The sequence below is a fragment of the Trachypithecus francoisi genome, unplaced genomic scaffold (assembly GCF_009764315.1).
Source record: "Trachypithecus francoisi isolate TF-2019V2 unplaced genomic scaffold, Tfra_2.0 Lachesis_group20, whole genome shotgun sequence".
NCBI classification, from domain to species: domain Eukaryota; kingdom Metazoa; phylum Chordata; class Mammalia; order Primates; family Cercopithecidae; genus Trachypithecus; species Trachypithecus francoisi.
This window is the reverse complement of record NW_022681466.1, coordinates 7,517,657-7,542,945: the sequence shown is the minus strand read 5'-3', so window position 1 is coordinate 7,542,945 and position 25,289 is coordinate 7,517,657. Positions and strand designations below refer to the sequence as shown.

Sequence of the window (25,289 nt, the reverse complement as noted above, 5' to 3'; positions counted from 1 at the left end):
CAAGAACAGATATGAAACATTTTTTTCAGTGTAGAGTAAGTAGCATAATCATGTCATAAAACAAAAAGGACCTAATTGATTTTTTAACCTGTCTCTGATTCCCGTAGTCCTCAGAGAATATTCCACCAGGCTATGAAGTAGTATCTCTTCTGGAGGCCCTCAACGGGCCCCTCACCCCGTCCCCAGCAGTTCCTCCACTTCACGTGCTTGGAGATGGCCACCTCTCAGGAATGCTCCCTTCGTATGGCAGTGATGGCCACCTGCCCCCCGTCAGGACGATCTCGCCTCTTGACCGCCTGTCTGACTGCAGCAGCCAGGGACTCAAACTCAAAAAGAGTCTCTCCAAGTGAGTAGCCAGTGCTCCACAGTGTTGCCCCCAGAATCCATGATGAGATGTTTCAACCCTCCTTGGTGCTGGCCCACATCCTGGGGCCTTAGGGCAGAGTAACCCTCTGGGCTGTTCCCAGAGCTGCCTGTGGGAAGGTTATCCCATCCGTTAAGAGATGAAAATAAGATGGTATGTAGGCACTTAGGAAAATTCTGATGAGACAAATCTCTTACGTATTCTTTTTGTTTTCAAGGATAGGGGGTGGGATATAGGGAAGAGGACATTGAACACTGTGGATAGGGCCATCTAGGCCCCTGGGAGCACTGCTTAGTCCAAAGACTGAAGGAACCTTGTGATCCATATCCCTTAAACATCTAAATCCAGCTAGGTACAAATCATGACAAGGTTTCTGTGGCAGAGTAAAGCAGAGGGTATTTTACAGATGAAAATATTGAGACCCTGTAAACGGCAGTGGTTTTTCCCAAGTTTAGATAGCAAGTCATCAAAGGAGCTAAAGGTAAAACTTAGCGCTTCTGACACCCAAAAGAGGTCTACATCCCTCCCTGGTTCTCTTTTCTACCTCCCTAGTCCTACTTAAGATTTGGGTTTTGAGCCAGGCAAGTTAGCCCAGACCTACTCAGCTACTCAGGAGGCTGGACTCCTCCTCTGTTAAAGACGTCAACGAGAGGATCGCTGAAGCCCAGGAGTCGGAGTCCAGCCTGAGAAACATAATAAGACCCTGTCTCAAAAAATAAACAAAAAGATTTGGGTTTTCCCCTCAGCTCCCCTTGCAGTATGTACTGTTCTTTAAATGGACGTTGGATATAGCTGCCTTTCCACTGGACTCCTATAGATCCATTTCCCAAAACTCTTCCGTGCTGCATGAAGAGGAAGATGAGCATTCCTGCAGTGAGTCGGAGACACAGCTCTCTCAGAGACCATCAGCTCAGCATCTCGGAGAGGTAATTGACATTCCTCTCCTCTTCTTGGGTGTTGAACTCCAGGGACTTTCCTCCTACCTGCATGCCTCGTCAGGTCCCTCTGCTCTCATTCACTTATCAAACACCTTTTCAATGCCCTCTGAGGCAGTGGCAAAGATTTCACTAGATTCATGCATTCATCAGCATATGCAGCCTGTGTTATTTGCCAGGCACTGTGCTGTATGCTGAGTGTAGTAGCTGGGACACAACAAAAGTCCCTGCCCTCGTAACATATTCTTGCTAGCTGGGGTGAGGGTGGGGGACACAAAAGACAATAAGTAAAAAAATACACGTGTGCCAGATGGGGCTGTGGATCAGCGTGTGTGACATTTGGGAAGGGAGTGTCACAACTGGAAGTGGGGGCTGCCATTCTTATAAAGCCGTCCAGGAGCCGAGACCAAGGGAAGTGTGAGAGCTAGCTATGCAGATATACGAGGAGAGAGGGCCCTAGGCCTGGGAACAGCAAGGAGAAAGCCTTGAGGGTAATTGGGGGGTGCCAGGAGGCCCACGTGGAGGAATGGAAGAGAAGGCTGGAATTTTCTACTCTGTGTGTCCCACAGAGACCTCACGTAACAAAGGTTTATGCAGCTTCTCTCTGTAGGGCACTGAGCTAGGTAGAGTGGGGCATAGGAAGGTAAGTAAAGTGGTCCCTGCCCTTAGGTGCTCAGGTCTGGTTGGGACAGGACATATACATGGGAATAGCATGTGCCTGGCACGTCATTGTTGCTCAGTAAGTATGTGTTAAATGACTGAGTAAACTTTATAGAAAAGCAGTGTGCCCAAAACAGAGACAATAAATTGCTGTGTCAGAGATGGACAAGATCATTGTAAGTGGAGGAAATCAGAAAATGTGTTACGGAGGAGTAGTATTTTAGCTAAGCCTTGAAGTTTTTTAGACATGAAAAAGGTGAGAAAAACATCCATGTGGAGAGGACGGTGCATGCAAAGGCACAGAGCAGGAAGTCGGGGCTCGGAGCAAGCCAGGGACACAGTGAGCACTTCGTTTCCCAAAGGCCCACCTGACCGCAGCATGCAGCCTGGACTAGACAGGAGACAGACCCAGCCAGGAAAGGGCTTTGGTAGCCCAGGCAAGAAGGACTGCCTGAACTAAGACAAAAGAGAAGCGCCTGGAGGAGAGGGAAGGGATTATGGAGACACAGTTCATAGAACTTTGCATCTGCCTCAGATGTGCACCCAGATGCCTGGCAGATGGGGGCTGGGATCGGAGATTGGGGCGTGGGAGGAGCAGCAGGCTGGGGAGCAAGGTGGTGTTTGTATCAGAAAGCAGCTGGGCAGGAGTTAACTGGGGTCCGTGTGGAGATACCCTGCAGGCAGGAAGGCCTCTGCTGTCTTTGTATGCTTTTGCCTCAAGGAAAGCTGATCATAATCCTGGGGAAACCTGGGGTGTCCCCATGTCACAGCTGCGAGGTGACGTGTGTCACCTGAGCTGCATCTTTGTATGGCCGCAGCAGGTGCTGTGCCCTGGGCAGGAGGTATTGACTGAAGTGTGCGCCTCCCCTGGGAGGCAGTCATTCCAGGCTTGGGCTGAGAAGTGAGGATGGAAGAGAGAAGCTGCGGCCTCTGCATGCCACTCAGTCCTCCCAGCGCCGCCCTTTCCTCCTCATCTCTACCCAGACCTCCCAGCGCCGCCCTTTCCTCCTCATCTCTACCCAGACCTCCCAGCGCCGCCCTTTCCTCCTCATCTCTACCCAGACCTCCCAGCGCCGCCCTTTCTCCTCACCTCTACCCAGACCTCCCAGCGCCGCCCTTTCCTCCTCATCTCTACCCAGACCTCCCAGCGCCGCCTTTCCTCCTCATCTCTACCCAGACCTCCCAGCACCGCCCTTTCCTCCTCATCTCTACCCAGACCTCCCAGCGCCGCCCTTTCCTCCTCATCTCTACCCAGACCTCCCAGCGCCGCCCTTTCTCCTCACCTCTACCCAGACCTCCCAGCGCCGCCTTTCCTCCTCATCTCTACCCAGACCTCCCAGCGCCGCCTTTCCTCCTCATCTCTACCCAGACCTCCCAGCGCCACCTTTCCTCCTCACCTCTACCCAGACCTCCGCCCTGACCCCTTCCTCCTCACCTCTACCCAGACCTCCGCCCTGACCCCTTCCTCCAGCACAGGCGACTCGCGTTTGCTCCATGTCCTGTTGTGTCCCCCACACCCTCCAGGAATGTGGTGTGACTCCAGAAAGTGAGAATCTCACCTTGTCGTCATCTGGAGCTATTGACCAGTCGTCTTGTACAGGGACGCCTCTGTCGTCCACTATTTCCTCCCCAGAAGGTACATGAGGAGCAGGGAGTGGCTGCATGTCCTTCCCCCTTACCTAGCCCACAGTGTCCTGGTGTTTCCTCTGGGAAGGAACATGGAAGTGGCAAGCTAATCCCTGGACTGCATGACAAGTAGGCCCTGGCTTGAGAGGGAAGGGGACTTGCTTTCCTACCGTGGGTTAGCGGGCTTGCCTGCAGCTAGCGGGCTGTCGGTTCTCTCAGCCCCAGTCCTGCTGTCATGAGGTTTCCTTTAGCATGATGACAGGGAAAAGCAAATGTCTTGTCCCCAAGGCTAAGTTCTGAGCTCTAAAATATAAAGGAGCAGAATTTTGGAAAACCGTAAACCTAAAACCACTTTTAGGGGAGGGCAAGATAAGGCCACTTCACTCCTCACTGCCTGAGTGCAGGGAGAGGGCTCTGCTCCCCAGAAAGCTTGCAGAAGCCCTGCCTGACCTCCAGGCTCCTTCCCCATCCCCTGTCTCCAAAGGCCCTGCCAGCAGCAGCTTGGCCCAGTCTGTCATGTCCATGGCATCCTCCCAGATCAGCACCGACACCGTCTCCTCCATGTCTGGCTCCTACGTCGCCCCTGGCACTGAAGAGGAGGGAGAGGCTCTCCCTTCCCCCCAGTCTGCCAGCAGAGCCCCCTCGGAAGAAGAAGAGGTAAGGGAAGGGACGGGAACCGCCCTGGCTTCTCTGTTCTTTGCATACATGTCCAAAGTAGCATAACCAAAGGTCTGCCATGCATGGCTGCAAAGCGCCCCAAAATGCCAGGAGTGCCACAGAAAACAAGGCATTCCCTTACGTCTGACCCTCCTATTTGACACCAATTTTGTACTGAAGAAGGTTTGGGTTTGCTGTCACGAGAGCTTGATGGAAGAGCCTGTAAAAACTGTGCTCTTCTGCAGGGGCTGCCAGCGGAGTCTCCAGACAGCAACTTGGCTGGCCTCCCAGCTGGAGAGCAGGATGCAGAGGTAACCCCAGCAGCACGGAGTGCTGCCCCTTCGCATAGCCAGAGCAGTGCTGGCCTTGGCTGGGGATGCCATTAAGGACCAGGGCCGGGAGGCTTTGCTAACGAAGCCTTCCTAGGGGACATGACTAGATCAGTGAGAAGTAGAATGTGGGTAGAGATGAGAGCAGCTGCACCAGGGCCTGTGGACTGTCCAGTGAGTGAGGCCACTGGTTCCCAGGGTCACTGGTGTGGAGTGAGTTCAAGAGGGAACTTTTCTTGCCAGCCCCTGGCCTTAAGAATGTATTGTCCGTCATTCCACTAGTATTCACACTGGGGACTGTGTCCCAGGTGCTCATTGGTGCTGGGGCACATACAGACCTATACAGATCTGTGTGGCGAGGTTTCTGCCTACCCCCACCCACTGCACCCATCTAGGAGCCCAGTCGAGCAGGCAGACAGGATCACAGTTCAGTGTGAGACGTGCCCTGACCGTGGTGTGCTGTGGAACCCCGGCTCACAGGGAGAGGTCTAGAACTCTTCTTGAGCCAGCTACTCTCAATGGAGGATCTGGATGGGGTTTGGGATCTTAAGGACTTTCTCAAAGTTTTATGATCTCACAATTTGCTCTTTCATTTAGTAACTTTTACTTCTACCTTAGAGAAACGGTATCAATTTGCCGGGCGTGGTGGCACATGCCTGTAATCCCAGCTACTAGGGAGGCTGAGGCAGGAGAATCACTTGCACCTGGGAGGTGGAGGTTGTGGTGAGCCGAGATCATGCCATTGTACTCTAGCCTGGGCAACAAGAGCGAAACTCCGTCTCAAAAAAAAAAACAAGAGAAACAGTATCAGCTAAACTATTAACAAGGGTGTTCCTGACAGACCCTTCTGAGCATATATGGGTAATGTGGGTTGGATCTAATCCCTATAGGCAGATGGTGCCTCACCAAGCAAAATCTGCCTCTACTCAGCCTCTCAGGCATATTAAACACAGATGGAAATATATGCTGTTAACGTAGGCCCTGGAGTTAGATACCATTAGGATGATTAGTTCTGTCTTCAGCCAATCAGTTTACTCATTTTGCCACTTTATAGACTCACAGGGCCTTCCTTCTGTCCTAGGGAAATGATGTTATGGAGGAAGAGGATGGATCACCCACGCAGGAAGATGGTAAAAGATCTGGTCCTTTACTTCCTTTAGTTATCTTTCTTTCCTGGGTCTTCTTTAAGGGGTAAAGAAAAGGGTACCAGTATGACTTGGTGGCACTGCTCAGTTGTGTGGGACTGTTAAGGGAAAGGTCGTCTTCTTAGTGGTACATCAAAGCAAGCAGAGCATTGAAGACCTCTGTGACCTCCTCAGCTCTTTCTGGGTCTCAGAGCCATGGACGTCAGGTGCAAGTGCTGCAGGAGATACATACAGGTCTATGTTTACCTTAAGTAGATTCGGAAGCTCTCTAAGCAGCTCCCATCATCAGCCTCCCTGCTGCAGGTTTTCAGTGGAGCCCCACAGAGCTCTTCTGGCAGTCTCAGTGTTGAAGAGCAGTAGCCGTTTCTTCCACTGTGGGGAAGAGGACTATTTGGCAGCTGGTCAGGTCTTGCTTTAGTTAGGAAAATGGTCGACGATACTGTAAAAGAGGACTCTCAGGAGCCAGCAGACATATTAAAGGCGTGGTCAAGGAAACAGGTCCAAGTTTCTTCAGGAGCTCAGCTTAGGCAGGTATTTTAAAGGCTATGGTAATGATCTTCCTTTACCATAATTCAGGCCTCAGTTTTATCTTCAGTTGGAAGAATGTTGTTTCCAGTAAGGCTAGAAGAGAAGGAATGGCCCACAGAGCAAGGACATAGGAGGAAGAAGGTGGGCAGGAAAGTCTCCCACAAGCAGGGAACACCACGTGTGCCAGGAGCCAGACTCTTCCTCCTGCTGCTCTGAGGCACCTCCCTTAGGGGCGCCTCCAGAGCACACATATGCCCGGGCTGGATGCAGAAGCACCAGCAGATGTCATCCTATTGCTTCTGCTTTAGCGCTGGCCATCGCTTGGGAAGTGTTGGAGGTGTGCATGTGGACGTGACAGCTCCCGCCTGGCCAAGGAGCTTGAAGGAGAAGGTGGCCACCAAGGCTGCCTCCGTCAGCTCTTGCACCCCAGCCCAAGGGGGTTTGGAGTGTCAGCAACTCAGTCGATGACGTCAGTGCTTGAGGCTCTAGAGTTACCCCTTGTGATTATTTCTCCCATCGAATATTTGCTTCTAAGAAGCACAGTGTGGCCAGGTTGTTTCACCTGACATTCCCTAGCCCATGGAATGCATTTGTTTTATTCTCTCTGTTTTCACTGAGAAAAAAAGAGGGGAGCTTGATTTTAAAGAAGGACACCTTTTAAAACTTTTCCCTTCCCTTCTTACATGTGTGTAGATTTCTGGTTAGCCACTTAAAACACACCGAAAATAACAACTGAGGTCTCGTAAGAAAGGAAATCATAATTTTGTGAATGTAGTCATTCTGATTTGATATGCAAAATTATGGACCCTAAGACCTTTAGTTGTTGTTTCATGTACTTATTTTGCAGAGCCATGTGGTCATAAACAAACCCAGCTCGCACCCAAGGCAGATGCAGGCATGAGCAGGATGACCTCCTCACTGGCCCTCCCTAGCTTCTGCCGGTTGGTTGCAGCCTCACCAGCCTGGCCTCTGCCCAGCTCTGCTCGCTCTAGTGTTCTCTGTTGAGCCTGTGTCCCACAGCCCTCCTCAGTGATCTGACTTGTTAGGGAACAGCAGACGGAAAGGGCTCTAGGGAAACAGCAGGATAGCGTGAGAACATAGACATGCCCACACAATGTGATTCCTTTCTTGTCCACTCTTTACCCACTAAATTATTGTCTTTTTTTAACATATCATTTGATTTTTTTTGGTCTCCATCCTTAAGATTTTTATTTTAAGGACAGCAATGCAGAGAAAAACACAGCCAGCACCTCTCTAACTGCATTAACTCCATTACAGGCCAGAGGACATGCGCATTTCTAGGTATGGAGTGTGACAATAACAATGACTTTGACATCGCAAGCGTGAAAGCACTGGACAATAAGCTGTGCTCTGAGGTCTGCTTACCTGGTGAGTGGCAGTCTGCTGAACATGAACTTGGTGGGAGACGATCCCTGTGCTCTTACCCCTGCTCTCACCCTGGTACACCCATCTCCTGCCCTGCAGTTCCTGCCAAGAAGGCCTGGGGTGTGCTAGTGCTGGAGACCAGTTGCTGAAAGGAAGTAAGAAGGCCTGGGAGAGTCCTTGAGCTTTTTGCAATGAGCCAGCCTTGCTCTGAGTGAGAATATTAGGATAGGAAGAAAGAAGCAAAACTTATGATTTGGCCTAACCACTCTCCACCCCACATCACGGCCTCGCAGGTGCCGTGTCAGGTGGCCTGGTCTTGTTTTCATCAACAGGAAGTTTGAGCAGACAGACACCACCTCTCTACGAGGGTCTTGGAAGGATTGCCTGAACCCTTTAAAAGTAAAGCCGTAGCTCCTCAGAAGAAAAGTGTTTCAGCTAGGATCAGAGAGGAATGTGAAAGTCAGCATTTTAGAGGCTAGGGAATAGCTCTGTGATGCAGTGAGCTTTGGGTTACCAGTTGCATTGTACATACTACTGGATTTGGATCCCAATGGAGAGGTCACGTTAGGGCTCCTTTATGCTCCCTGGAGCTGTAACTTCATAGGTGATCAGGTTGTCAGGTTGTGCCCCTTATTCCTCCTTATGATGCTAAACCGAATCTAGCTAATGTCTTACACAGGATCAGGTTAATCACACTTTGAGCACCAAGTGCCTTTTTAGTGAATGTTCCCATTCAAGGGCTCTAAAAACTGCTTTTCTAAAATCCACATCTTGCCCAAGTGGACTCAGTCAGATGTCCCCTCCGGGTTTCACGACAGAGATTGTCCTTAACACTCTGTTGTTTGAATCCTCTTAAACATTCCCCGAACGAAGACTCACTTCAGCTTCAGAACAGCCACATCACGGGTCCAGTGCTTTACTCGCTCAGCGACGTGGCTGGAGGCGTTGGAGCCACACGACCTCTGTGGTTGCCACTCTCCATCAGCCTGTGCAAGACACAGTCCAAGCACGCTCTGGCCCCACACAAGCGTGTGGCAGGGGAAGCTGGAATTCTCTAGAGACACTTTCTCCAGCCCTTCAAAGGGCTTTCTTGAGTCATTTTCTGTTTAGTTTGTTCAAAAGGCACTGCCCAGGCCTCTTCGTCTTCAGTGAGACCAAAAGAGGCAGTATCGGTTCCCCTGCTTCTCCTGCACAGGCCCAGGGAAGACCCGCTTCCTGCCGGAGTGTGGAGGAGGGAGCGCTGACCAAGGGGCCAGACTCCTGCCAGTTAGGCCTGGACTGGAGCTGCTGGGGCCCAGGGGCTGCTTCACTCCCTGCCTTCCCGCTCCTGGCCTGGCTTCCATCTGTCCATTTGTGTTCCACATCATTTTGCCAAATGTAAATCTGTCTGTCTGGTTTGTTTATTTTCTAAACTCATGTATGTTCTCTAGACTTGGTATGAAAGTTCCTGTTCACTCCGTGCCAGTACTGTCCTCCCTGCCAATGCTTTGCCCAGTCCAAGCTTGCTGGGCACGCACACACCTGGGAGGCGCTTGCTTGGGGTTGTGAGCAAGGCTTCCATTCCTGATTGGCAAGGGCCTGTATTCAGGGTACTAAGATCTTCTGAGAAAAAAAATTTGTGAGACTGTATTTCTGTTTTACAAAAATGGGAATGCTTCTGTGGCAAGGGCTGTGGAAAGGATTTGGTTTTAATTGGCATCCTCCGTCAAGATGATGTCTCTGCCTTAACCGTGCCCTGTGTCTGAGGCAACTCTACCCTGGTCAACCCCTTACTTGGCTTTAGGAGATAAATTTAGGTTCTTGCCTCCCTCAAGGGGCTCCCTTACCCACCCCTATTTTTTTTAGCAGAGGGAGCTGCTGGGAGTTGTTTTAGCCAATAGTGCTAGTGGAAACTGAGCTTATTCCTCCTCTTCCTGACTCCCCCCAGCTGACCTGCTTGTTGATAGTTACTCCATGGGATCACAGGAGGAGAGTGAGGACTGGGAGGAAGAGAGAAGCCCTGGGGTTCCTTAGGGTGACTTGTGGAGCCAGCTATTTAGAGATTATGATGTGCTCACAGTTTGTGCCAGACATGAAATCACATGCCTATGATGGCTCTTGGGAGAGGGCCTCAGGTATAGGCACTGTAAATGTCCCATTATATCCTCACCAGAGGCCTCAAGATGAGGGCCTGTATTCAATATCCTAAGATTTTCCAAGAAAAAAAATGTGTGAGACTATTTTAATTTCTGTTCAGTAAAAATGGGAATGCTTCTGTGGCAAGGACAGTGGAAAGGATTTGGGGTTTTTTGTTTCTGTTTTTTATTTTTTTTGAGACAGAGTCTCGCTCTGTCACCCAGCCTGGAGTGCAGTGGCACGATCTCGGCTCACTGCAACCTCCGCCTCCTGGGTTCAGGTGATTCGCCTGCCTCAGCCTCCTGAGTAGCTGGGACTACAGGCGCCTGCCACCAGGCCCAGCTAATTTTTGTATTTTTAGTAGAGACGGGGTTTCACTATATTGGTCAGGGTGATCTCGAACTCCTGACCTCAGGTGATCCGCCCACCTTGGCCTCCCAAAGTGCTGAGATTACAGGTGTGAGCCACTGTGCCTGGCCATGATTTGTTTTTAATTGGCATCCTCGGTCAGTAGCTGGGTGAAAGTGATGTCTCAAAACCTCTGGTTCCCTTTTTACTTGAGAGGGAAAAGCACATCTCTCTAGGCAAAATGTGTCTCTGGTTCCACTGGTAGCAGATTTGCTGGAGAACTCTCTGGAAGTGTCTGCTAGGTTACAGACAAGAATATCCACTTTGGTAGGTCTCATGGAATAAATAGGCCTCTTCACACTCAGCTATAAGTTCAGTTTTCTATCCTAGGGCTGAGATACCACTGGCTGTCTTAGCTCATCACTGTTCCTGCGGCCAGCTCTCTCCCCATCAGGACACCTGCACATGCGCCTGGTCTCTGCTTGAGTCTGTTTCCCTCTTCAAGCGGGTGCCACTCCCTTCATGGAAGGCCAGTGGGAAATGGAACCCAGGGTGCCTCCCATGCTGTCCCTGTGCCCTGCACCATGCTCACAGGCTCTGCCAGGAGACCTGGCTGGTGGCAAGAACTGAGAACCTTGTTGGTTCCTATCCTCTGGTCACACTGGTGAGGGGCTTAGAGGCACTTTTGTCATTCCAGCCCTGCTTCCCCTAAGAAACTTCTGGGTTTTCCTGAGCCCCAAGATCAAGGGTGGATTTTTGGTTTTTCACTGGGGAGTGGTGTGTTCTGAGATTGCTTCTGAAAGGAATAAAGGAGGAGGTCTCAGTTGACGGGTGTGAAAGGTGGTAGTAAGACTAGAATTGCGAGACCATGCTAAGCAGATGTGGCTCCAAGGAGTTTGGTGGACTGTTACACAGGTGGCAGGATAGTCATCATGGCAAGTGACAGTTCTATGAAGGCCCTGGGATAGTCAGTGATGGAAAAAGGCAAAGATAGGCCGGGCGCAGTGGCTCACGCCTGTAATCCCAGCACTTTGAGAGGCCGAGGCGAGTGATCACTTGAGCCCAGGAGCTGGAGACCAGCCTGGGCAATGCAGTGAAACCCCATCTCTACAGAAAATACAAAAATTAGCCAGGTCCCAGCTACTCAAGAGGCTGAGGCGGGAGGATCGACTGAGCCTGGGAACCAGGGGTTGCAGTGAGTCAAGATCACACCACTGCACTCCAGCCTGGGAGGCTGAGATGGAGTGAGATTCCATCTTGAAGAAAAAAAAAAACAAAAAACAAAGGCAAAGATAATTTGGGTCTTTTTACTGGGAATACAAATATAATTTTTAAATGACTGCATTCCACTGGAATGAGCATATCCAGTGAAATCTAAAAAGGTTTGTGGAGACCTGAAATTGAATTATCTCCTCTTTTTGAGAGGCCTCAAAACCCAAGACTAAGATGCTATTTGCACTTTGTGGGCACTAAGGAAAAATTCAAACTAAGTTCCTCCTTCCCCTGGAGAGCAACCCTACAAAGACAGTTGAACTGTTACAGTCCTTACATTTAATAAGAGGCAGGAGAGGGGCTTGTGAAATTTTCCTAAATGTACTCCCAAAATCTACCTCTAGAGGTCTCTTTATACTCCCATTTTTGATATCCCAAAAAATGAGACGTGAATAGAAAGCACTGTTACCCATATTCCTCTAAGGATTTTAAATCTCTACGCTCCATTTTTTTGGCTGGAGGGGCCTGGATTCAGCCAGACAAAATGGCGGCACCTGCTCTGGAAGGCCCCTCAGCACCCACACTGACTCTCCGAGCCAGGCTCCCTGTGGGAATGAGGCTGAGGAGAGAGCAGCAGCGGGGCCTTGCCATGGGCCCCTCAGGGTCCTTGCCAGGGGAAGGGCCCCCCCGACTTGCTGCCGAATCTGCCTCACCACAGAGCTTACCAAGAGGCCAGGAGAGCAGACTTCAGATCTGATTCTTGAGTCTTCCACAAGTAACCGATGTTCTGCCCTGGCTAAGACTTCTATAGAATAGAAGGGTGGAATTTGTAGCGAGGACTCCTGTGAATTCAGAGTCAGGATGGCTCTCTGGGCAGCCTCTCAGGCCCAGCGTTCCATGGCTTGCTGGTGGTGGCGGCGGTGGTGGTGGTGGTGGTGGTGCTGCTGTTTTTATTTGTGCATGCATGTGTGTCTTCTCTCTTGTTTACCATTTGCTTTTGGTCTTTCCTACTGAACAGCCGCAGCTCCGGAGTCCTGCCCCATAAACATTGAGGAATAGGTATGAGATCTACCAAATTATATGAATGAACAAACAGCTCATTTTATTTTGGGTTCCTCACTTTAAAGGCAATATTAATATTGCCTTATATTCATCCTGCCACACTGAGACACATAGTGCCACCATTAGAGGTGAAAAAAACAGCTTGACTCATGTCCCAGGCTCCAGTACCCACCCCCAGGGAGTAAAGATCCCAAATTCAGTTTGGATGTGAGAGAGATCCAAGACTCTCCTGTTCTCACTGTTCCCCTGGGGTCAAGCACCAGAGACTGTTACTAGAGCCGGTGGATTAGCACACCAAGGCATTGATGGAAATAAGCCATTTATACCTGCTGACTCCACGTGCCATTAAAGGGTTTCATGTCCTGGGCTGGCCTGAGGCTGACTCTGGACACTTGTGAGTGGCCTCTCTCAACCTCATGGCCACACTCTACAGTTGGTCGGCCTCATCCACTGAACAGGTCCTCCTGTGGGTCAGGTGTTGTGCTGGGCTCTGGACTGCAACAGTGAAGAAGTCACAGCCCCTGCCCAGGAGGAGCTTCATCCCATGGAGGAGCTCCGGGACCCAGCGTTTTCCACCGTGTCAGGCATGCGTGGAGCAGTTCAGGCTGCAGGGAGTACTTAGGAGCACACTGTGCCTTACCCTGCCAGAGGTGCCTTATGAGGGGAGGGCACTGGGAGACATGCTTGGGAGGCCCACAGGATCCGGAGGACAACATGCCTTCCCTACGCCAGGGAGCCAGGGGGCCCTGAGAGCGGAGGCACCCAAGGCCCAAGGCAGGAGCACTCTAGCCTCACTGGAGGGAGTGAGCTCATCTGTGGGCGGGAGATGAAGAGGACTCTCAGGAGAGAGGCGAGATGGCCTGGAGGAGCCTGAGCACAGGCTGTTCTAGGAGTCAGATACTCACCAACACTCGGATTCTCTCGTCTAGTCCTCACAGCAAGCCTGTGAGGTCAGTACTCATCTCCCATCTGATGGATGAGAAAACCAAGGCCCACAGTAAATTGATGTGCCCCGGATCACACCGTTGTAAACTGGGAGTGGAGCCCAGGTTAGTGTGACTGCAGATGTAGTCACAACACCGCTAGGAAGTGAGCCCACAGGAGGTTGTGGAGGATTGGATCCAGAACACGAAAGAGAAGCACCAAGAATGGGTTTCCAGATGGGCACTGGTGCTCCTCACGTGGGGACAACAGCAGATTTGGGGAGAGGATGCGTTCAGTGGTGGTATCTATGGGACCCCAAGGCTCTCGGGCTGGTGTCTGCTGGGCTGATGGCACCAGCTAGTAGCAAACCTCAACAGCTGCGTAGGTGCAGGAGGAGAGGACAACGGCAGGTGATGGGAGCTAGAGCCTCACACTGTCCTCCCTCCGGGCAGCCTTCCATCCCAGAAACCCTGCTGGGTGGCCAGTCCTTTCCTGCCCCCCCGGGGCCCCACAGAAAACATTAACACTTCAGGCCAGAACGAACAGTCTTCTCACTTCCCCCCACCCCTTCCTGCCCCGATGAAAATAGCTCAGCGAGGCCCAATTTCCTTTTCCTCTCTATTGTAACATATAGGCAAACTTTAAAACCAAGTAATTAAAATATGAAAGTGGATCCCAGGGTAAGTTCAAAAAACAAGGAACATCTTTCATGTCCCTCCCTGTCTGGGAGCCACAGTGGCAGTGACTGTACCTAGCCCAGGGGGCAGGAGCAGCCTCTGCACCTGTCAGTACCTGTTTCTCTCCGTTCTCACGCACGAGTGCTGTGGCTCGCACCCTCATCGGAGTCTCAGGTGACACGCATCCTGCTCCTTCCGTGCTGACTCCTGGGCTGCCCTGCTGGAGACACCATCTGGATCTGGCCAAAGGTCTGGCTCCTGTAATGTTCATTTTCTGTCCCCAGGTGCCTGGCAGGCTGATGACAATGCTGTCAGTCGGAATGCCCAGCGCCGGCGCTTGTCATCCAGCAGCCTGGAGGACTCTGAGACGAGGCCCTGTGTGTGGGGCCCCTTGGCTGTCTGAGCCCCAGCCTCTGCACTTGGGCTCGCCTCCTGCCCCTGCATTCCATCCATCCTCACTCAGCTGCTGCCTGCTGGGCATCCTCAGCAAGATGCTGGAGACTTTTCACCCTCCTGTGACAGCTGTTACAACCTTTAACCACAATCCCTCACCTCTCAGAGGGAACTGGAGCTCTCCTTTTTCCGTGACCTAAAGCCACTCAATGGACTGCAGCTCACGAGACCCTTTGCAGGGACTCTGGAATGCCCCCACGGTATCTTGATGTTCAGGTGGAGCTGGGGTCCGTGGGCTAATTTCTTACACATCTTTTTTCTCCTTAGAGGGGAGAACAAGAAGGCTTAGAGTTTTGGCAGCTTTGTTACAAACATCCCTCTGGCATTTCCTGGTCTCTGGCACATCATAACCAATTGGAAACCTGCAGTTTGGGGTAGGGCTGGAGGATGGCTGCTGTGAAAAGGGAGAGCAATACTGCACGGATATGGCATTTCCCTCCACAAGCACTAGGAGCACCTTTCTCAAGGACAAGAAATGGTAGCAACCAAAAGATTGGTTGAAAGAAACAATCCTTCCTTCTGGTAGCAGAGCCAGTCTCCTGGGCCTCACATGCCTGTCTGCTTAAGAAGGAGCCCTTGAATCTGAGAATCCCCCAGTTAAGATGATTTCCCTTAAGGAGCATTTCTCCTGATCAGGTGCATTCAGGGAGGCCTGGGACTCCATCCTAAGGTGACATTTCAAGAAACGTGTTGACCACCTCTGTGTGCCAAGCACTGGGTGGGGAGTGGTCATATATTTCATCTTCACTCACCTGGGAGGTGGCATTCTTGTCCCTATTGCCCCCATCTCTACCCCCTTTTGTTAATGGTTGAGAGAAATGTGAACCAGTGATTCTCAGTTTGGTGCCCAGGTCCCCAAAGGAAGTGGTGGAGAGCCTTGAACTAAGTTCAGGCAGCAGCATGTGGCCAGCAGCAGTGCGCTGGGAGCAGAGGTTGGAATCAGGGCTCAGGGCCTTCACCTCAAGGGCTCTCCCCATCCTCCATGTGTTCCTCCCTTGCCTTCCAGAGCTACTGAGCCTAATCACTGAAGAGGGAGATGGAGCCAGTCACATGCTGATTGGCAGTTCAGAAATAGTGTTCTGTTCGTGTGCACTCCCTGTCCCAGTCCAGTGTGAGGTCACAAATACAAGAGCTGAAACAGCACAGCTGGACTGTGAGGTGGTGGCTGCTCTGCCTTCCTCAGCATGCGTGTCATCAGTGGATTCCATGTGGCTCTTCCATGTGGTGTCTACTGGCCTTTGGAAAAGGTGGTGGTTTAGTAGGGCATGAGATTAGTTTGAAAGCAAAGCTAGAAACAACTATTATTTGTGAGGTTGAGATGTAGGAGAGCCTTATAGGCTATGCCCATTGTGGTGGACTTGTCTTAGGGTTTGGAATTGCTACCCTAAAAGAGTTTTTTGGCGAGGCATGGTGGTTCATGCCTGTAATCCCAGCACTCTGGGAGGCCAAGGCGGGCGGATCACCTAAGGTCAGGAGTTTGAGACCACCCTGAGCAACGTGGAGAGATCCCTTCTCTACTAAAAATACAAAATTAGCCAAGCATGGTGGCGCGTGCCTTGTAATCCCAAATCCGTGGGAGACTGAGGCAGGAGAATCGCTTGAACTCAGGAGATGGAGGTTACGGTGAGCCGAGATCGCACCACTGCACTCCAGCCTGGGTAACAAGATCGAAAAGATCAAAACTGTCTAAAAAAAAAAAAAAAGTCAAGGTGTTTCCAAGGCAGATAGCCTCAAAAAGAGCCTGGCGCCCAGGGGGTCCTTTGCTCCTGTGTGGCTGCAGATGCCAAGAGTGCAGTGACAGTCTCACTGCCTAGTAGTTATGACTTACATCCTGCCCTGATGGAGTGGAACGCATCCTCCACCCTCTCTGAAATACTGCAGTAGACTTTACCATTTCAGGCCCCACCTAATGTCCTTTCCTTCCCCCTACATTCTTCCCGCCCCTTTCATAGTTGAGATGCATAAGCTGAGCAATAACCCCACTTCCTGATTTCCCTGAAATGTGAGCCCAGAAGCAGCAGGTGACAGGGAGCTTCCCTTATCCTGGGGTGGTGGCACACAGACCACCTCCTGTCCTGTCCCCTGCAGGTAGTATTCACAGTGTGGTGTTACCTGGGAGGAGGGAGGAAGGAGCTGAGATGAAGGAGACTGAGGTAAACAGTAACCGCAGTGGCCAGGACCCCCTTCCTGGAGGATCCGTGTCCTTCCTCAGCAGGTGCTTAATCCTCTCCTAGGGAGAAGCACAGAAAGATTCCTCAAGGCCTCAGCCCCATGTCCAAGGCATACCTAGGTTAGAAATGTCCATTACTTGTTTCTCAGTAACTATTTCTCCTCTTCCTCTGTCCCCCTGCCTTCTCTTGGCTGTCATTTAGCTCTGTGGCCCACAGAAATACTTCATCCAAGGAGTTGGTCCTCAGCCTGATGAGGACAGGTCAGTGGCCAACTCTTTTGCCCCAGTCCTTCATCTGGAGACAGTCACAGTCACATCAACAGTTCACCCAAAGAGAAGAGGTGGGCCTGGCTTCTCCCACAGAGCACAGCCTAACTATGGAGACCCAGGGCTCCTTCCTGCTGCACTAGGCCTGTACTCTCTTTATTGCCTTCAGGTAGTGTGATCCCGGCTTCCTCATAGAGTCCTTTTTTCCTTCTGCCCAGTTCCATCCCACCAGAGTTTCTACCCCTGCTGAGGCATCTCCTAGGCATAGACCCTCCCACACTCTAAGCCATCTCACCTGGAGAGTTAGGATCCTGCCCACCTGGAGTTGGCACGCTGGTCACTCACTTTGCTTTGGTCTGCACACCTGGTGTGTGCATGTGTATACTGCTTGTGCCGTCTGTGTACCCCTCTCCCTGGAGTACACTTGTGGGCACACTACAGTGGGGACATCAAGAATGCAATATTTATGGATTGCTGCATGATTCTTAAAAATGAATAAAACTGTTTACAAGGAAAGGAGAGCTAACTGCAAAATGAGCTTATCTGTGAAAGTTTGTCTTTCTCCAGCACTCTTTAGTATTTTTACCCAAGAGGATCTGGAGTTGGAGGAGTGGGAGAGGCAAGGGCTAGGGAAAGGCACGTTGGCTGGGGAGTGATGGGCCATTGTTGGGCTTTCTTCATGGCCTGGGCACCAGGCTTCCCGACCCCAGCTCTCCAGCTCCTGGGCAGAGGCTAGGTAAGCAACCCAGCCCCCACCACTGCCTCTGCAGCCGCCTTAAACCGGAGAACGTCCAACCCTGCAGCTCCTCAATAATTAAAGAGCAGGAAAGCTGGTGACAGGAGGGAGGCCAGGGGAAGGGAGGAGGAAGGGCCAGAGTCCCTCTACTCTTAATCCCTGTCACTTAAAAGTTGGTGAAATTCATTGGGCAACTGACTCCGCTAGGAGAATTTGACAAGTCCGTGACTTCAGAGTTTTACCCACGGGCTCTGCTTCATCAGCTCTCTCCGAAAGGAGTGAGTGCGCTTCTGCGGAAGCCTCTGGAATGTCAGCTTCCTGGAACCTCGAGGATACGGGTGGGGAAAGAGGTGCTTACTGGGACACACTGGATTACCCTGCCTCCTGGGTGTGTCTGCTGCCTCTGTGGATGTAAGCGGCAGATGGCATCGGAAAGTCAGACCTCCCTGGGGCACCAGAGAAAGACCCTAAGAGTCCGGGGAGAGGGAAAGGCTGCAGAAACTTGAGAAAGTGCCACTCGTAGCGGAGAGGAAAGAAAATCTCAAGGATACGGTTCCCGAGCCTGAGTCCGCTCCCAGCCTTAGCCCCCCAACCGCAGGCTCCGTCCCAGGAGCAGTCGACGCCTCAGAGCGACCGGGACAGAAAGGGATGGGTGCGAGAGTCGTAGTTCCCCAGGACGAACGGATCCATAGCGGTTCCCGGTGCCGCGGGCCGCGCGCTTCTCCGACCCCAGCGCGGGGCCCTCGGGCGGGAATGAGCCGAGCCGGGACGTAGCGGCGGGTAGGGGGTTGGGTGGCGCGGGAGAGGGCGGCAGAAGGAGGGAGTTCGAAGAGAGTTGCCGCCAGAGAGAGTGGCAAGTGCCCGCGGTCTCCTTGGAGACGTACTGACCAATAGCAGCGGCGGAAGCTGTTTATGGGGGCGGGGCGTCGCCATGGCAGCGGGAGAAGCCTTTGGAGCGGCTACTTAATGCCGGTCCCGGGGCCGCGGTAGCTCAGAGAAGCGCCGTCGGGCGGGGGGGCGGCAAGAGTCGCTGGCAGGGCCCCCGAGCTGGGGGCAGAGAGCCGCAGGGGGTGGGAGGAACTTCTTCCAGAACCTTCCTCTGGCCCCGGCTGCGCTCTGAGCCAGGTAAGGGACAGGGCTGGGGGACTGCAGGACAGGGGGAGGGTGGGCGACGGTACCAGCCCGCTCTCATTCGTCCTTGACGGAAGTGGTGGGACCAGGGACTGACATCGGAGGAGTCTGGGGGAAACTCGCCTCCTGCCCCCCATAACTGCTCCGTCCTCTTCCTTCCCGATGATCCCCTATCATAATATTACCTTTCAACGATCAGAGGACCTGCTCCGCCCCCGCCCCGTCGTACTGCCCTCTCAGACTTCTCGCCCCATTTCCATTTGTTGCGGGGAGGAAGGGGGTCCTGATTTCCTGCTCTTCGGGAGAAAAGGATAGCCTCGGATGCCCCTACCCTCTTCCTTTATTTGGCTAATAAAACCTCGAAGAGGAAAGGAAGAGGGAGGCGGATCTTGTGGGGTGGGACCCCAGGGCCTTGCTTCTGTTTCCCAGACCTCGGCATTAAAAGATCCTCCCCAGCTGCGGGGATGATGTTAGAAGAGGCGTCCCCGTACACACACTGTCCCCTCGGGGGTGGGGTAGTGCTCAGTTCCCGCCGTGGTCCTCGCAGGCACCACATACTTATAAGGAGGAGGCGCCCCCGGGGTCGCGAGATGGAAGCGCGCGTCCGGGAGGCCGTGTAACCGGAGCTGCGGGACTCAGCGGGCCAGAGAGCGCGGCGGGCCACCCCCGGCTCAGCCCGTGGATGCTGACCGCCCCCTCGGAGATTCCCCGCAGACATGGCGGAGAGCTGGCTGCGCCTCTCGGGAGCTGGGCCGGCGGAGGAGGCCGGGCCGGAGGGCGGCCTGGAGGAGCCCGACGCCCTGGATGACAGCCTGACCAGCCTGCAGTGGCTGCAGGAATTCTCCATTCTCAACGCCAAGGCCCCCGCCCTGCCCCCGGGGGGCACCGACACCCACGGCTACCACCAGGTGCCAGGTTCGGCGGCGCCCGGGTCCCCCCTGGCGGCCGACCCCGCCTGCTTGGGGCAGCCGCACACGCCGGGCAAGCCCACGTCGTCGTGCACGTCGCGGAGCGCGCCCCCGGGGCTGCAGGCCCCGCCCCCCGACGACGTGGACTACGCCACCAACCCGCACGTAAAGCCTCCCTACTCGTATGCCACGCTCATCTGCATGGCCATGCAGGCCAGCAAGGCCACCAAGATCACCCTGTCGGCCATCTACAAGTGGATCACGGACAACTTCTGCTACTTCCGCCACGCAGATCCCACCTGGCAGGTAGAGTAGGCACGGGCGGCGGCGGCTCCCTCCCCATTCCCTCCTCGCTCCCCACGCCGCGCTGGATTCATATCCCAGATCTGCAGGCCAAGTAGGCTCGGTGCGGCCAGAAGGGAGCACTGCAAAGGAGCCCAGTTCTTGCAACTGCCCCTCCTTTGACTTCCAGAGAGAGAGAGAAGGGAGAATGTCTAGAGGTGGAGGGCATTAGGGGTGCAGAGGCTGAGATTCAAGGGGAAAGAACCTGCCATTCATCCAGCAGGCCCAGGCCAAAGACCACGGCTAGACTCTGCGTGGACAGAGTCTCCTTGGGGAGAGCGATGAACTGAAGGCACATTCTTGTCCCAAGTCCTAGAATTCCTAGACACTGCCCTGCCCCGGGATGGTGTGTCGGGCCGGGAGTCAGAAACGGAAACTGGAACGTGGCCTCCCTGCCAGGCTCTATGTCCTGCCCTTTTGCAGTTGGCTTGGGGAGGGTGAAATGGAAGGGGTGCTGTAGCATGTGTCCCAGTGGAGGGTGAAGGGAGTAAGGGGCCTTCCTAAAGCTGCTGTCCCAGCCCCCTACCTCAACCTCTGCTCAGTTTCCTGCCTCCAACCCCCGCTCTCAGCTAACCTCCCTGGGGGGACAATTACCTGAGCCAGGTGCCTTCCACAGGAGCTCTGCCTACCACACTGGCATCGTGTTCCACGTCTCCGAAACCAGGCACTGAGCAGCCAAGGGGCCCAGGCCACCATGTAAACATCCCAGCCTTGCTGCGGGGCACTATCCACCCACCTGCCCTGCTGTCCCAGCCCAGGACCCCTGTCCCCCAGCAGTCTTTGGACACGATTAAGCACCTAAGAATGGACAAGGCAGGAGGATGGTGGATTTGAGGCTGGGTAGACAGTGCCCTAAGAGTCTTCAGCCATCACCATCAAGGGCTAGTTGGAGGCAGAGCCCCCTCAAGGACATCCAGACTCTTCCCTGAAGCACCCAAAGTGGGCAGGCCACAGGACCACAGTCCCAAGCCATTTCCAATGCCCCTGACCCTAGAGCCGTGTCATTTGTAGCTGCACCGAAAAAGCAGAGACCCTCAGCCCCACCCTACCCTAAGCCTGTGCAGCTTGGCTTTGGGAAACAGGCCCAAGGAATGAGTGCTATGCTCTTAGCTCTTGGCTGGGTAATAATCAACTGAGCCCGGCGTGGGGGGAGGGGGCCGTGGGGGGTGAAGGCCCAGGCTAGCAGCAGGCTCAACAAACAAGGAAAGTCATCAGATCCCCCACTCCTCATCCCTGCTCACTCGCTCGCTCGCTGGCTCTCTCTCTCCTCCACCTCTCCATCCTCGGCTGCCCAGCCCCCTCCCTGGACCCACTCACTCACACAGAGGGCCAGCCAGGCCCAGGCAAAGGGAGACGGTGGTCCAGGCCCTGGGGGAGCCAAGGGCTTTGGCCAGAGGCTGTGAGCGGCAGGGTGAGGGAGGGAGGGTAGGCGACGGGGGTGGCACCGAGAGCCACCCTGCGGCTCAGAGCTCGGATGACTGAGCAGGCAGATATCCCGGCAACAGGGAACAAAAGCCCCCGACAGCACTCCGGGCTCCCAGTGCCCTGTGGCTGGTGTCCCAGAGCCGCAGCCGCCTGGGCAGAGCAGCGTGTCTGTCCCCACCTCCTCTCCCCTGCCAGAGAAAAGATGGGGGGCGCGCAGGAGCACCAGGTGTCACTTCGTCTCCCCATCCCCACTGACCCAGCGGTTCCTCTCTCTCTCACTCTCTCCCTGCACCCAGAATTCAATCCGCCACAACCTGTCTCTGAATAAGTGCTTCATCAAAGTGCCTCGGGAGAAGGACGAACCAGGCAAGGGGGGCTTCTGGCGCATCGACCCCCAGTACGCGGAGCGGCTGCTGAGCGGGGCTTTCAAGAAGCGGCGGCTGCCCCCTGTCCACATCCACCCAGCCTTTGCCCGCCAGGTTGCGCAGGAGCCCAGCGCTGTCCCCCGGGCCAGGCCGCTGACGGTGAACACCGAGGCCCAGCAGCTACTGCGGGAGTTCGAGGAGGCCACCGGGGAGGCAGGCTGGGGTGCAGGCGAGGGCAGGCTGGGGCATAAGCGCAAACAGCCGCTGCCCAAGCGGGTAGCCAAGGTCCCGCGGCCCCCCAGCACCCTGCTGCCCACCCCGGAGGAGCAGGGTGAGCTGGAACCCCTCAAAGGCAACTTTGACTGGGAGGCCATCTTCGACGCCGGCACTCTGGGCGGGGAGCTGGGTGCGCTGGAGGCCCTGGAGCTGAGCCCACCTCTGAGCCCCGCCTCACACGTGGATGTAGACCTCACCATCCACGGTCGCCACATCGACTGCCCCGCCACCTGGGGGCCTTCGGTGGAGCAGGTTGCCGACAGTCTGGACTTCGACGAGACCTTCCTGGCCACATCCTTCCTGCAGCACCCCTGGGACGAGAGCGGCAGTGGCTGTCTGCCCCCAGAGCCCCTCTTTGAGGCCGGGGACGCCACCCTGGCCTCCGATCTGCAGGACTGGGCCAGCGTGGGGGCCTTCTTGTAAGAGGCCAGGCCCTGCCCCACCTCTGGACAGTGCCCAAGTCAGGGCCCAGAACTACCCCCCAACACAGGTCCACAGACACCCCACCACCCAGGCAGGGGCTGGGCCAGGGCTCCAAGGCTGGCCCCACAAGGCCACATGGCCACCAGCCCCAGCTGCCATCAGATTCAAGCCCAGGAGGCTGAGAACGAGGGCCCAGGACCAGAATCGCTGCCTCCTCTCCCCAGCCCCTCTTGTTCACACAGTGTTTCATTGCTCCGCGTCTTCCCAGCCCCAGAAACCAGCTAAAGGGCCCTTCGCCATGAGAGCCTAGGCCTGGAGGGGCCTGGGTCAGGCTGGGGAGGAACAGAACCGGGCCCTCCCAGAGCACCTCCCTCCCCCCCCCCCCCCGCCCCGCTTCCCCAGGTCTCTATCCAGAGAGAGTCCCCAGGTACAACAAATGCTAATTAGGTGACAGCAAATTAACCCCCTGGAGGCTTCTCCTGGCAGAGCCTCCCTGGAGCCGGGGGCAGGCAGTGGATGGGGCGGAGCTGAGCAGAATATGGACTGGGGGAGGGGGCAGAGAGAGGAGATCAAAATGAGGTGGGGGCACAGGGTTGGGCAAGGAGATCCTCTGTAAGGCCTCTGGGATCTTTGCCTGGCCCCTAATCTTTAAGCCTGACTTGAAGCTGAGAGCAGCAGGAAGTTCGGATTTGGCGGTTTGGGGGCCGGGGCATCCAAGCTGTAGGGGACAGGACAGACAGACTAATGTAGTGAGTGTAGCTATAGCTGAGGCTTAACTGGGAGGGACACCGAGCTTGCTGGAACTACTGGGACCAAGAAGGGGTAACCCCACGCCCCTGTCTGCATTCCTCGGGGGCGTGGGGCGTGCCTTGCTCCACCTGGATCCCCTGGGCTGCGTCCCACATCCACCCTCCTGCCCCATGGGGCAATTTAACCTTTTTCATGGAAGTTATTTACAATGAAAAGTTTTTAAAAATAAAATTTTTAAAAATCTAAATGTGGATCCTCTCCAAACTTTCTTTGGGAACAGGTGAGGGCTCAGTGTTCCGGAGGGGCAGCGCTTCTCTTTGCTGGAGTGAGGGATGACTGAGAGGAAGATGTGGGGGGCACTTAGGGCCTGCAAAGAACACTGACGAACTCCCCATGACCTCAGCATCCCCAGGGAGGAAGGGACTGAGGGGTGGCTCTCAGATGTCCCCTGGAGCCTAGGCTTCAGTGGCTCCATCCGTGCAATGGGGAGACTGAGGCCCACAGCCCTGGGGGATCAGGAGACAAAGGGAGGAGGAGTGGCCCCCGCCCCCAGACCCAGGGAACTCAAAGGCTAAATGTGTCCTGGGCTCGGCCCCTGCTGTCCCCCGCTGCGAGGGCTTGCCCAGGCCGGCCTGCCCCAGTCGGCCATCCCCGGCCTGGGCTGGTCTCCAGCACCTCCCTCACTTGGTCCTCTCCTGGAGGGACCCAGCCCCAGGGCCCTCACTTCCCACACAACCTGGCCCAACCAGGGAAGGCCACCAGGGAAGGGAGTGAGCTCAGACCCGCCCCTCTCACCTACAGTGGCAGGAGCCAGACTACCAGAATTCTGATGGGGAAACTGAGGCACGGGAAATTTGTGTCTGGGTGACAGCCAGCACCTTTTAATCCCCTTCCCCTTGCTTCGCCTGGGAGCCACCTCCCAACTCCGTCCTTGCCACATATACACCCTCACGGGTGCACGACACCTCCAGAGAGCCACTTCCTCGCACACGGGCGCACACACACAGGGGCACAAACAGGCAACGTCCCAAGAATTCCTGTCCAGCCTCCGCGGACCCCTTTCTCCCAAAGCCCCTTTCTTTCTCCAGCCTCGAGGTTGGCTCTAGGCCAACCTGGCATTCCCCTGCTAACTGGCTGCTTTCACTTGCTAATTATTCTAAATACTGCAGGAGGGCACGCAGCCTGCAGAGTCCAGGAAGGCAGGCTGAGGGCTGCCTCAATTCCCTTCACTCCGCAAGCGACTCCCCCTCCTTCTCCTCACTGTCCACCCGCTTCCTCTTCATGGACCTCAGCGTTGGGGAACAAGGTGGGCTCCAGCCTTTTACCCACAGGATCAACCTCCAGCTTTGGACTGGCAGGCGGGGCGTGTAGCTGTGTGCCCCAGGCCTGTGCTGGGGGGAAGAGGGGCAATGTCTGGGGCAGGCAGGACCGCCCACTGGGGAAGCACCAGGCCTGAGAAGCAGATCAAGGTTTGCCCCAGCTTGACAGTCACCTGGAGGCTCCTGAAAAATCCCACTGCCATTCTCCTGCCTCAGCCTCCCAAGTAGCTGGGACTACAGGCGCCCGCCACCATGCCCAGCTAATGTTTTGGATTTTTAGTAGAGATGGGGTTTCACTGTTAGCCAGGATGGTCTTGATCTCCTGACTTCATGATCTGCCCGCCTCAGCCTCCCAAAGTGCTGGGATTACAGGCGTGAGCCACCGCGCCCGGCCTCTACAGATAATTTTTAAAATTAGCCAGGCATGGAGGTGTGCATCTGTGGTCCCAGCTACTCTCTACACAGGAGGCTGAGGCAGGAGAATTGCCTGAGCTGAGCCCAGGAGGTCAAGGCTTCAGTGAGCTGTGATTGCACCACTGCATTCCTGCACGGGTGGCAGAGTGACACCCTGTCTCAAAAAAAAAAAAAAATCAGGAAATTAACATTGGCCTGATAATCCCATCTAATCCACGGACCCCATTCAAACTTTGCAGATTGCCCCATCACGCTCCTCCCTGTGCCAGCATCCCAATCCGAGATCACTGTACATTCACTGTCCTATCTCTTTGGAGCTGTGTGGCTTTGAGCTCATAACTC

The 25,289-nt window shown here is 54.5% G+C and overlaps 2 protein-coding genes and 1 long non-coding RNA gene across 20 annotated transcripts in view; 2 read left to right on the top strand and 1 right to left on the bottom strand.

Annotated features, from left to right (window-relative positions):
* RNF157 (ring finger protein 157) overlaps positions 1-14,590 on the top strand; it is an 87,606-nt gene extending 73,016 nt beyond the window's left edge. For 3 of the 15 annotated variants that reach the window (XM_033182264.1, XM_033182269.1, XM_033182271.1), the window contains 7 exons: positions 108-346; positions 1,182-1,290; positions 3,484-3,595; positions 4,070-4,242; positions 4,488-4,553; positions 5,653-5,701; positions 7,523-9,991. In XM_033182264.1, the coding sequence (XP_033038155.1) occupies positions 108-346; positions 1,182-1,290; positions 3,484-3,595; positions 4,070-4,242; positions 4,488-4,553; positions 5,653-5,701; positions 7,523-7,779 (1,005 nt within the window). In that variant the 3' untranslated portion in view covers positions 7,780-9,991. Of the gene's footprint in view, positions 1-107; positions 347-1,181; positions 1,291-3,483; positions 3,596-4,069; positions 4,243-4,487; positions 4,554-5,652; positions 5,702-6,292; positions 6,386-7,522; positions 9,992-12,323; positions 12,367-14,252 lie in introns of those variants that run through there. The other 12 variants (XM_033182268.1, XR_004430457.1, XR_004430458.1 and 9 more) reach the window with 12 other exon arrangements.
* On the bottom strand, positions 4,237-14,253 carry LOC117066716. Of its 4 annotated transcripts, none has more exons than XR_004430464.1 (4): positions 12,694-14,253; positions 12,031-12,339; positions 5,963-6,337; positions 4,237-5,325 (listed from the first exon to the last, which is right to left on the bottom strand). It is a non-coding gene; the product is annotated as an uncharacterized LOC117066716 (long non-coding RNA). The 4 variants fall into 4 exon arrangements; XR_004430466.1 differs by lacking the exon at positions 4,237-5,325 and having other exon boundaries at positions 5,372-6,337; positions 12,694-13,668; positions 14,084-14,253; XR_004430463.1 differs by lacking the exon at positions 4,237-5,325 and having other exon boundaries at positions 5,372-6,337.
* Positions 14,591-18,506: 3,916 nt separating the features above from the next.
* Positions 18,507-23,461, top strand: FOXJ1 (forkhead box J1). Its single transcript, XM_033182274.1, has 3 exons — positions 18,507-18,719; positions 19,273-19,939; positions 21,697-23,461. The coding sequence occupies exons 2-3, from the start codon at positions 19,442-19,444 to the stop codon at positions 22,462-22,464; spliced, it is 1,266 nt and encodes a 421-aa protein (XP_033038165.1). The 5' UTR covers positions 18,507-18,719; positions 19,273-19,441; the 3' UTR covers positions 22,465-23,461.
* The last annotated feature ends 1,828 nt before the right edge of the window (positions 23,462-25,289 follow it).

What these genes read in the sequence shown, in the direction of transcription:
- FOXJ1 (XM_033182274.1), top strand. Translation starts at nt 19,442, where the DNA reads ATGGCGGAGAGCTGGCTGCGCCTCTCGGGAGCTGGGCCGGCGGAGGAG. An exon ending in ACGCAGATCCCACCTGGCAG is followed by an intron (nt 19,940 to 21,696) that starts GTAGAGTAGGCA and finishes CCCTGCACCCAG; the next exon opens with AATTCAATCCGCCACAACCT.